The sequence below is a fragment of the Diospyros lotus genome, chromosome 15 (assembly GCF_014633365.1).
Source record: "Diospyros lotus cultivar Yz01 chromosome 15, ASM1463336v1, whole genome shotgun sequence".
In the NCBI taxonomy this organism is placed as follows: Eukaryota; Viridiplantae; Streptophyta; class Magnoliopsida; order Ericales; family Ebenaceae; genus Diospyros; species Diospyros lotus.
In genome coordinates, this window is record NC_068352.1 from 27,130,173 (window position 1) to 27,142,070 (window position 11,898).

General features: G+C 40.4%; 1 protein-coding gene across 8 annotated transcripts in view; it reads left to right on the plus strand.

Moving 5' to 3' along the window:
* Nucleotides 1–11,612, plus strand: part of LOC127792646 (homeobox-leucine zipper protein ROC2-like) — a 54,254-nt gene extending 42,642 nt beyond the window's left edge. For all 8 annotated transcript variants that reach the window (XM_052323238.1, XM_052323243.1, XM_052323239.1 and 5 more), the window contains 5 exons: nucleotides 9,344–9,544; nucleotides 9,614–9,794; nucleotides 9,887–10,143; nucleotides 10,690–10,785; nucleotides 10,911–11,612. In XM_052323238.1, coding sequence (XP_052179198.1) covers nucleotides 9,344–9,544; nucleotides 9,614–9,794; nucleotides 9,887–10,143; nucleotides 10,690–10,785; nucleotides 10,911–11,318 — 1,143 coding nt within the window. In that variant the 3' untranslated portion in view covers nucleotides 11,319–11,612. The remainder of the gene's footprint in view (nucleotides 1–9,343; nucleotides 9,545–9,613; nucleotides 9,795–9,886; nucleotides 10,144–10,689; nucleotides 10,786–10,910) is intronic.
* The last annotated feature ends 286 nt before the right edge of the window (nucleotides 11,613–11,898 follow it).

The following is an 11,898-nucleotide window of genomic DNA, read 5'->3' on the forward strand; positions in this document are numbered from 1 at the left end:
TTTTTTATTATTAAGATGTTTCAATTGTCGATAATTGTATGCTTGGTAGTATGACATTGTTGTTTTACAAAAGACAGAAATGATAAAAGAAGGAATATGAGCAGCCTGGAATATATTTTATTGAAGATAACTTAGACTTAAATACATTTGAAAGATGCTATAATAGAGGATCATGGTCCAAAATTCTAGTCAGCACAACTAACAACATAGTCCACCACTTAATAACAACTTAGCAAAATAATAGGAACTAACAACCCACTAACAGTAAAAACAGCTAGTTGAAACAAACTTTGACAGATTCCTAAGGCACGTTTTCAACACTCCTCCTTGCCTTGGGAGCTGCAAACTCCAAGTTTATTCCTCAGAAACTTGAACTTGTGAAGTGAAAAAGACTTAGTAAAAATATCAGCAGCTTGGTCCTCTGTTTTGCAATAAACCAGACTTATATCTCCATTTTCCTGCACTTCTCTCAAATAAAACAATTTGACATTGAAATGCTTGGTCTTTCCATGGAACACAGGATTATGTGAGATTGAAATTGCTGCTTGATTGTCCACCAAGATTTTTGTGCCTTGGTCTTGTTCCAAACGTAGATTTGCTAGGATATTCCTCAACCAAATAGCTTGATTGACAGCTGCTGTTGCTGCAATGAACTCAACTTTTTCTGTTAATTGAGCTACTATTTCTTTCTTCTTGGAATACCAAGAGAAAACACCTGAACCCATATTGAAACAGTACCCTGAAGTACTCTTCATATCATCCAAAGAACCTGCCCAATCACTGTCAGAATAACAGAATAATCTGAAATTTTGTTCTTTGCAATACTTCACTCCATAATTGACGGTTCCTTTGATGTATCTTACAACTCTTTTTGCTGCCTTCAAGTGTAATTCACTTGCACAATGCATGAATCTTGACAGAATACTTACTGCAAATAGGATGTCAGGCCTTGTTGCTAAAAGGTACATTAAACACCCTATTAATCCTCTGAAATGAGCTTCATCAACTTTATCAGCTCCATCCTCCTTGCTGAACTTCTCTTTTTGATTCATAGGAGTGTTAATTGCTTTGCAGTCATCAAGGTGGAATTTCTTGAGGATCTCCTTTGCATACTTCTGACAAATGTCATGGCTGTGCTATGACAATTAGCAACTCTCTTGATTCAACATGAATCGGAGGAGTGTGTTGGAACAGAAAAGAAGAACAGAGAGAGAAATGTAGAGAAAGAGAAAGGGAGGAAGAGAAGTAGGAGGGAGAGTAATATGTCTTTGATTGAATTTTCCGATGCCTTTTATAGAAGAAGGATCAAGCATTTATAGCTTGTTTTGCAGGTTCTGCCACAGCATATCACACCCTTTCTAACCAACTAATTTGTTCTATTCTAGCACTTGGATACTTGGCAGAACTGCCTTAACAAATTATTCAACTGGAAAAGAAATACAAGCAAGAGAAGAAAATACTAAGTCAATACAAAATAGGTAGTATCCGAATCTAATACAAAACTTAGCCGCAAAAAATCAGGTTTCTCCCTTGTCTCATGACAGTACTCCTCCCATCAATTATTTCTTGTCCTCAAGAAATACTCAAAAGGTTGGCTGTCCTTGGAAATTGCTGCAATAGCGTGGGTAGGTATTCCCAAGTGTCCTCCTCGAACGATTTTCCTTGCCATTGAACCCTAACCTGAATGAGGGGGCTCCTTGATGGTAGACCACTCTTCTCTCCATTATAGCCTCAGGTTCCTTTAGACATTCTTTTTCCTTAGGCGGGGTTGGTAGCTCCTAATTGACTATCTCATTCCCAGTAGACTTTTTCAACAAGGAAACGTGAAAGACTGGGTGGATCTTGGTCCCTTCAGGTAGTTGCAATCGGTAGGCTACCTGCCTACCCGGGCTATGATGGGGAATGGACCAAAATATATAGGGCTAAACTTAGATACTTGTCCCTAGGTGATGGCCTTCAGGTGAGGATACTTTAGTCTCAAATAAATTCTTTCCCCTACTTCAAATTCTCGGTTACTCCTCTTCTTATTAGCGTTTTGCTTCATCTTATTTTGGGCGGCTGCCAACTCCTGCTTCAACTGTTGCAGTACCTCCCTTCTTTGCTATAGGGACTCCTCCACGGCTTTGGCTGTGGTTTGACCTCTCGTGGTTGGTAGGGTAGGAGGTTTATACCCATAGATAGCTTCAAATGGAGTTATACTGGTAGAAGCATGGTAGCTGGAATTATACCACCACAGTGCCATGGCCAACCACTGATGCTAACTCCTAGGTTGCCTCATACACATGCCTCGTAGATAGGTTTCTAAGCTTTGATTTACCCTTTCATTCTGCCCATCAAATTGAGGGTGGTAGGATGTTGATAGGCTGAGCTCGGTGCTCACATTCTTCATCAATTCTCTTCAAAAATAACTTGTAAACACCTTATCTCTATCTGAGATAATGGTCTTGGGAACCCCATGTAAAGCCACCACTTGCTCCATAAACACTCTGGCCACTTCTTGGGTCGTGCAAGGATGTGCCAACCCTGCAAAGTGTGCAAATTTAGTTAGCTGCCCTTCTTATCTTGGTAGGCCTTCTATGAAGTCCATGGACACACTTAGCCATGGTTGTTCTGGGATCGGCAGGGGCTGCAACAATCCCGAGTAGGCTACATTTTCATGCTTGCACTTCTTACATATGTCATACCCTAGAACATGTTCCTTTACAACACCCTTAAGTTGAGGCCAATGGAATAGCTGTTTCACCCTCAAATAGGTATTTTAGATACTCGAGTGCCCCCCTAAAGGAGACTCATGCAAGGATTGAAAAATGTTTCTCTTTAGCCCTCAACAACCCATCCTTTAGAACATGCCCTTCAGCTTCACTGCCTCCCACTGCTAATTTTTCCAGAATTCCCCTTATGTGTTCATCCCCCTCATAGCTGTTCACCACTTCATTGCACCACTCGGGTATTACCATAGTAATGGCAGCTGCTTCCCCTTCTTTGTGACACCTTGATAGGGCATCTGCAACCAAATTCTCTTTATCTTTCTTATATTGTATAGAATAGTCAAGCCCCATTAGCTTGGCCATTCTTCTCTTTTGCAATTGAGTTTGCAACTTTTGCTGCAACAAGAATTTAAAAGACTCATGATCAGTCTTAATTACAAACCTGCCCATCTCCAAATAGTGCCTCCACTTCTCCATTGCCAACAGAACAACCAAGAATTCCTTCTCGTAGATACTTAGGTTTAGGTGCCTTGGACTTAGAGCTTGACTTAGGAAAGCTATGGGTCTGCCACCCTACATCAGCACCACCCCAATCCCCACTCCGCAAGCATTTGTTTCTAGCACAAATGGTTTGGTAAAGTCGGGCAGTCCTAGAATTGGGACTTTATTCATTGCCACCTTCAATTTATCAAAAACCACCTCAGCCTCTAGTCCTTAATGAAATTTCCTTTCTTTAACAATTCCGTGAGAGGCTTACTGATGACTCCATAACGCCTCACAAACTTGCGGTAGTACTCTGTAAGTCCAAAGAATCCTCTAAGGGCCCTTAAGGTAGTGGGTTTGGGCCAATTTAGCATGGTTTCTACCTTCTTTAGGTCGGTACTGACCCCCTCCCCCAAGATCAGGTGTCCCAAGCAGTCCACTTGAGTCTAGGCGAATGCAAACTTATACCTTTTGATGTATAATTGATGGCATCTTAGGACTTCGAAGGTGGCTTTTAGGTGGGTAATGTGTTGGTCTAAGGTAGGGCTATAAACAAGGATATCATCAAAGAATACTAGTATGAATTTTCTTAGGTAAGGTTCAAATATTTAGTTCATTAAAGATTGGAAGGTAGTCGAGGCATTGGTGAGCCCAAGTGGCATCACCAAGAATTCAAAATGGCCATGATGGGTTTGGAAGGCTGTTTTATGTATATCCTCGGGTTTCATTTTGATTTGGTGGTAGCTCGACCTTAGGTCAAGTCTTGAGAAGAATTTAGCTTGGTGTAGTTCATCCATTAGGTCCTCCACAAGGGTATGGGAAATTTATCTTTGATGGTCGAGGCATTTAGGTGGTGGTAATCCACACAAAAGCGCTAAAAACCATCTTTTTTCTTTACCAAAAGGACTGGTGAGGCAAAGGGGCTCTGGCTGGGTCTAATGAAGGATTGGTTCAACATTTTCCTCACCATTTTTTCAATTTCAGTCTTTTGGACAAGTGCATATCTGTATGATCTCATATTGATTGGTTCAACATTTGGTTTGAGGTTAATTGCATGGTCTAAGGTGCGGCTTAGAGGTATGGTGTTTGGTTCCTCGAATAGGTCCCTAAATTCCATTAATAATCCATCAATAAGGGGTAGTGTGCTTACTTGATCAAGACCTCCTGGTTGGCAGCTGACAATGAGTTACAACTCCCCATAATCTTCCCCCTCATGCTTCTCTTCTACTTCTACAATCGAGAACAACTACGTGAGCTAACTCCATTTGCTCTGCAGAACCCTCCTCAGCCTCTTTCCTGTGATCATTTTGCAAGTAGCAACCTCCTTCCCACTTGTAAGTCATCCTCCTACCCCTTTTTTTGAATGATACTTCCATCTAGTTGAAGTCAAAATTTGAAGGACTCACTCCCTTCATCCAATCTACCCCCAACACCACATCGCATCCCCCTAGTAGAAGCAACCCAAGATCTACTTCGAACTTTTCCTCTTGCATTTCCCAAATGAATCCCAAGCAAGCTGAGTTGTTTATTACCTGGTTTCCATTAGCAACAGTGACACTTAAGGTGGTGTACTCATAAGTGGACACTTGAGTTGCCTGGCAGTGCTCTCATCTAGGAAGTTGTGAGTGCTTCCACTGTCAATAAGGATTAGCAGATTGCCTTCTTCCACCTTACCCTCTACTTTGATTATTTTGTTGTTGGTGATCCCCTTGAGTGCATTAAGGGATATCTCTCCATTGTCCTCTACTCCCTCTTCATCGGTTCCTTCCACCTCCTCTCCTTCTTTGTCTTCTACTTCTTCTTCTCCCGTGCCTTTTAATAACAACAACTGATGTTTGTATTGGTGCCCCATAAAGTATCCATCTCCACATCTATAGCATGCTCCGGGTTGCCTTCTAGGATCATTAGGTCTCCCACCAAAATTCCTACCCCCAGCATTACCTCTAACCAGCTCCTTGTTGACCCCCTTGCTGTTCCCTTCTTGTTGCCAATTCCCTATGTGTACAGCCTTCTACTGTTGTACCTTCTGTTTCTTTAACAGTGCCTCCACCACCATCTCTTGCAACTTGGCACTCTTAGCTGCTTGCTCAATCGTTCTTGGCTTGATCATCTTCACCATAGCCCTCAAATCTTCGCTTAGGCCACTGAGGAAACTAGAAACAAAATATGCCTCCGTTAGGTGAGGATTATGACTACTCATCAATGATCTCAGTTCTTCAAACCTCCTTAAGTATGACCCCACGTCACCCACCTGCTTCATCTTGTTGAACTCCTCAATGGTATTCGACGTGCTCCTCTCTCCAAATCTCTCACACAACCTTTTAGAGAACTCTTTCTAGGTATAGTTCTTCCTTACTCGCATCCACCCTTGAAACCATGCATCCACCCATCATCAAAGTAGGTAGCAACCAAAGCGACTCTTCTTTCCGTTGGCACATTGTACCACTCAAATAATCACTCACACTTTCTAACCCACCATCTAGGATTAGTTCCTTCAAACACGGGTATTTCCATCCGGGGCATGGGAAACCCCTGTGGCGGTGGAATCGCCTGGTCCTCACAACCCCCTCCTATCAACATTTTAGTGTCATCACCTTACTCAACAACAACCTCATGGGCTCTGTTTTCTTGATTCACTCTTTCATTCTATAAAATGGGGTCATTCCTATCTCCATGGGAAAAGTCGGGAGACAACCTTACTTGGTTCTGCTATCAACATAAATTGTTAAAGTTGATTACCCATCTTCTCCCGCATCTGATTGATATCATCTCTCATTCAATTAAATCCCCCTTCCATCTTGCAATCAACTGTCATGATTGCATCATGGTTTTTCTGGTTGCTAACATCCAGTTAGTTCACCTGATCTTGGAATTCTCCCACAGACGAACTGAGTTGCTGGAGCTGAGATTCCATGTTCTTCATACGCGTTCCTTCAGCCATCTCTTGCGCCTCTAACACTTTTTGTCGAAATCGAGGCTCTGATACCAAATGTCACGGTTGTGCTATGACAATTAGCAACTCTCCTGATTCAACGTGAATCGGAGGAGTGTGTTGGAACAAAAAAGAAGAACAAAGAGAGAAATGTAGAGAGAGAAAGGGAGGAGAAGTAGGAGTGAGAGTAATGAGTCTTTGATTGAATTTTCCGATGCCTTTTATAGAAGGAGGAGCAAGCATATATAACTTGTTCCGCGGGTGCTGCCACAGCAGATCACACCCTCTCTAACCAACTAATTTGTCCTATTCTAGCACCTGGACACCTGGCAGAACTGCCTTAACAAACTATCCAACTGGAAAAGAAATACAGGCAAGAGAATAAAATACTAAGGCAATTCAAAATAGGTAGTATCTGAATCTAATACAAAACTTAGCTGCAAAAAATCAGGTTTCTCTCGTGTCGTGACAACAAATAGAAATGTCATACTTCCTTTGAGTGATCTCCATTCCCAAGAAATAGGTCATAAGACCAAGATTTGTCATTTCAAGAACATTCATCATTTCTTGCTTAAATTCATCAATAAGTGCTGCATTACTTCCTGTCACCAAAAGATCATCAACATACAGAGAAATAATTAGGATTTTTGCACCAGAATGCTTAACATAGAGTGTAGCTTATGATAGGCTTTTGTTAAAACCCAAACTCAATAGATGATCATTAATTCTACTGTACCAGACCCTTGGAGCTTGCTTTAAGTCGTAGAGAGCCTTTTTTAGCAAGTAAACTGTCTTCCTGGCCTTTGATTACAAAGCCTTCTAGCTGATCAACATAAATCTCCTCTTGCAAAAATCCATTGAGAAAAGCCGACTTGACATCCATGTGAAACACCTGCCATCCCTTTTGTGCTGCAATGGCAAGTAGCAATCTGATTGTATCAAGCCTGGCAACAGGAGCAAAAGTGTCAGAATAGTCAATCCCAAATATTTGTGCATAACCTTCCACCATAAGCCTTGCTTTGTGCTTGTTTACAGAACCATCAGGATTGAATTTTGTTTGAACACCCATTTGACACCTATGACATTTCTATCATGAGGTTTTCGAACTAGTTCCCAGGTTTGATTTTTTTTTTCAGTCATGAACAGATCTTCTTGCATTGCAGCCATCCATTTTTGGTCCATTATAGCTTCCTTAAAGCTTGCAGGTTCACACACTGCTACATTCAACACTGCTCCATTGCTTCTTTGATAGATGTCAGAGAGCAATCTGGTGCCTCTAACAGGTGGATCATCTACTGTGTCTTCAAGTACCAACAGAGGATTTTGATTTTCCTTTGATTCATTCCAACTCCATTTTTCATCCTCCATGAAGTACACATCTCTACTTATTAGGATTTTCTCTAAGGCTAAAAAATCCTATAAGCTTTAGAGATGGTGCTGTAGCCAATAAAAATTTCAGGTTCTGCTCTTTTGTCAAGTTTATCACGCTTAACCTGAGGTACATGTGAGTAGCATAAACAACCAAATATCTTAAAAAAATCCAAAGAAGGTTTGAAACCAAACCAAGCTTCAAATGGTGTTTGATTTTGCACAGCTCTTGTAGGCAGCCTATTTTGAATGAATACAGCAGTATTTGAAGCTTCAGCCCAAAATTTCTTTGAAGAGCCTTTTTGATGCACCATACACCAAGCCATCTCCATGATTGATCTATTTTTCCTTTTACTCACTCCATTTTGCTGAGGAGTGTAAGGAGCAGTGAGCTGATGTTCTATTCCAGCCTCTGCACAAAATTGTTGAAACTAATCTGAGAGCTCCTTTTCCCTTGCCACCAGATTGGTGCTTTGACTGCAGAGCTCCTTCAACTGTACCTTCTTGTCTTATGAGCCTTCTCTATTCAGTGGCCTGCAAAGCATGAATTACTTCTGCCAAAGTAATACTCGACAGATCCTTAGCATTTTCTAAAGCAGAAATTGAGGCTTCAAATCTCTCAGGTACAGTTACAAGAAGCTTTTGAACAATTCTAGAATCAGAAAGTTCGGTGCCAAGTAATCTTACTTGATTTGCAATTTTAAGAAGCTGGTCAGAATATTCTTTCATAGTTTCTGACTCCTCCATCTCAAATACTTCAAATTCTTTGATAAGATTTAGCACTTTCATACCTTTAACCCTCTGATTACCTTCATATTCATCTCGAAGGTAATTCCAAATGGCATTTTCTGATTCCAGAGTCATAATTCTGGTGAAAATTGAGGGTGAGACTGCAGCAAAAAGAATGGCCTTTGCCTTTGTCTTCTCTTCTTTTTTATCTTTGTGGTTTCTGAGTTGAGCCATTGTGGGGTCATCTGGTTGAGCTGGAACATGAAAATCTGCATCTTCCACAGCATCCCAAACGTCCAAGGCTTCAATATAGGCTTCCATACGCACTGCCCAGATCTGATATTTCTCCCCATCGAAGGTTGGTGGAGCAATTTGAGCAAAACCTGCCTCAGCATTCATGGCTTGAAGGTTTGATTTCTGTAAAGATAGGGTCAGTGTTTAGGTGCTCTCAAAACTCACTAAGACACTCACGGGTCCCTCAAGGAGAAAGCTCTGATATCAATTGTTGTATTACCCTCAAGAAGAAAGCTCTGATACCAATTGTTGTATTACAGAAGACATAAAAGATAAAAGAAGGAATATGAGCAGCTCGGAATATATTTTATTGAAGATAACTTAAGACTTAAATACATTTGAAAGATGCTAGAATGGAGGATCATGGCCCAAAATTCTAGTCAGCACAACTAACAACATAGTCCACTGCTTAGTAACAACTTAGCAAAATAATAGGAACGGACAACCCACTAACTTAAAAAACAGCTAGTTGAAACAAACTTTGCAGTTTTTGCTGGAATTGTGGCAAGACCTATCACCCATGAAGTCCTAACACCTGGAGTTGCAGGAAACTATGATGGAGCCCTACAAGTGGTAATGTGTGTGTGTATAGAGAGAGAGAGAGAGAGACCTGGAATTTATATTTTGTTTTTTTATTATTAAGATGTTTCATTTGTTGATTATTGTATGCTTGGTAGTATGACATTATGAAAAATATTTCATGTGATTTTGAGTCATGTGATGTTTTGTGATTTCGAGTCATGTAATGTTTTGTCGTTAATTGTATGGTTGGTACTCTCTGTTTGATTTTATTTTGATCAATGAATGCTCCTCAACTTTGATTTTACAGCTGAGTGCTGAATTCCAAGCACCCTCACACCTTGTTCCAACTCGGGAGGCCTACTTCGCTAGGTATTGCAGGCGCCATGATAATGGGTGTTGGGCAGTGGTGGATGTTTCCTTGGATAGTTTGTGCCCTTCCATATCCGTGAGCTGCAGAAGGAGGCCATCTGGATGCTTGATTCACGGGATGCCTAATGGATACTCAAAGGTATAAGAATAAGTAAATCGTCATCAAAGGAAGCCCACAAATTAACTAGCAATTCAAATGTTGTTGCAGATTACTTGGGTGGAGCATGTTGATGCGGATGATAGAGGTGTTCACAACATGTACAGGGCATTTGTCAACTCTGGCCTTGCATTTGGGGCAAAATGTTGGATTTCCATTCTAGATAGGCAATGCGAGCGCCTGGCAAGTGTCATGGCACCAAGTCTTCCTAATACTGATGCTAAAACCATTGGTAATTCAAAATTCTCTCCATATTCTGGCTCAAATATAAGAATTCTTTAAATAGATCAACAACTCAAAAGCCCGATGATTTCTTGCACACAGAAGGAAGGAAGAGCATGCTGAACTTAGCTGAGAGGATAGGGACAACCTTTTGTGGTGGCATGAGTGAATCCAATGGTCACTCTTGGAGGACAATTCTTGGAAGGGGAGATGATGAAGTTAGGATTATGATTGGAAAGATGTTAGCAGATTTGGGCACCCCTTTGGGTGTTGTGCTTAATGCTGCAATTTCATTCAGTCTTCCAGTTCATCCCAAGAGAGTGTTCGATTTCCTTCGTAGCCAGGACTCTCGAAGTCAGGTACTTGAAACTGTAAACTGTAAACTGCCAAATTTTTATCAATAAGCACAAATTAGGATAATGTGTATTATGATCGATTCAGTAAGTCAAGTAAAATTTCCATGTTAAATTGGTCTCATGGCTTGTGTTAAATTTATTAGTTATCTTTCTTGTTCTTGTAAGTTTGAGAATATATAATATTGAAGAAAATAATTTTGTTTTAGTCAAAGAGAGCTTTTCTGTTAAAAAGAGAGAGAGGTTAAAGAGATCAAGAAATAAAAATTTCTGGTTTTTAGTTGTTTTCTGTAAGACAGCAGGATGACCGGCAATCCCAACAAATTGTGGTTTTTATAAGAGATCCTTCTTTATAGAAAGCTATGTTTTTTTGGTTGGCTGTAGCCATTTTATCTATTACTAGTGCTTAGGCTATACTTTGTGATGCTTTGAGGTTTTGAGTTTCTGTAGTCTTTTGTAGCTTGATTCCTTCCAGGTTTTTTAAGTGCTCGGGTTGTTTTCTCCTTGTTGATTAATAAAATCTTTGCTTATGAAAAAAAAAATAAATTACAGTGGGATATCCTCTCTCATGGCGGAGAGCTTCAAGAAATAGCATTCGTTGCCAATGGCCGTGAAACTGGCAATCGACTGTCCTTGTTTCGAATAATTGTAAGTTTCCCGATCCAGTTTGTCAATTTCATCTAGTTTTACTTTGCTCAACGCAAGTGACTATTCAGACATTGAACTGATCCTCCCTTTTTCTTGTTTTTTCTTTTCTGTGAAAATTGTATTAGACTGCTGATGGCACCAATAGGTACGTGCTCATACTTCAGGAGACTTGGATCGGTCCTACGGGCTGCTTTGTTGTTTATGCACCGGTTGATGTTGTCATGATGAACGCGGTGCTAGATGGCGTGGACTCGACCCTTGCAGAAATTCTTCCGTCTGGATTTGCTATAGTTCCAGATGGGCCTAAAGAAATTGCAGGTAGGAATGCTGAAACGGGTGAGTCTAATTGTGGATCTCTGGTAACAGCACAGTTTCAGATCTTGGTTGATTGTGATCCAACTGCAAGAATTCATATTGACTCAATTGCTGCTATCAAGACCCTAGTCATTGGCACCGTGAATAGGATCAAGGATGCAATGGGAGCCTCGTCAACTGGAAGAGCTGCTTCATCGAACACCCCCCCACACATGTAACAAGTGGATAATATGTTTATGCTTCTTTCAATTCTGGGACTTTATGGTTTTGGATAATCTTGGACATAACTATGGTTTGCTTGTTTGTTACATATATATATTAGCCAAGCTATTGCTGTATCTCCTTTCTTTTAACTTCAAATTAAGTCCATATCTATCTTGACCTCATCTGAGCGTTCAGGAAAAAGATAAAAGAGTTCTGATGTAAATAGCACCAAGAATGTAGCATGTATATAATCCTTATATATATGCCTCAACAAAGGTTCAGACTGAAAGTTCAGTTTGTTATCTGCTTTTCCCATGTCATTCTGTTCATTCTATTGGGTAAATTGGCTTCTAGCGACCTATAACATAGAGAATAGCTTGCTAATGGATTCTTCTTCTCCTCCCATGGATTTGTTACTTCTTAGCAATGATGGGTTAGCAGGGGACTTTTTTTTTTTGTTAGATTTTATTTTTTTTTATTTTAGGTTATGCTTATCTAAAGCACGAAAATGGAAAAAATGGTCCGAAACTTTTTTTAGGTTGTTTTTGTAATTTGTGAAACATTTCAAGACTGTTTTAGCGACTAAAGAAGGCA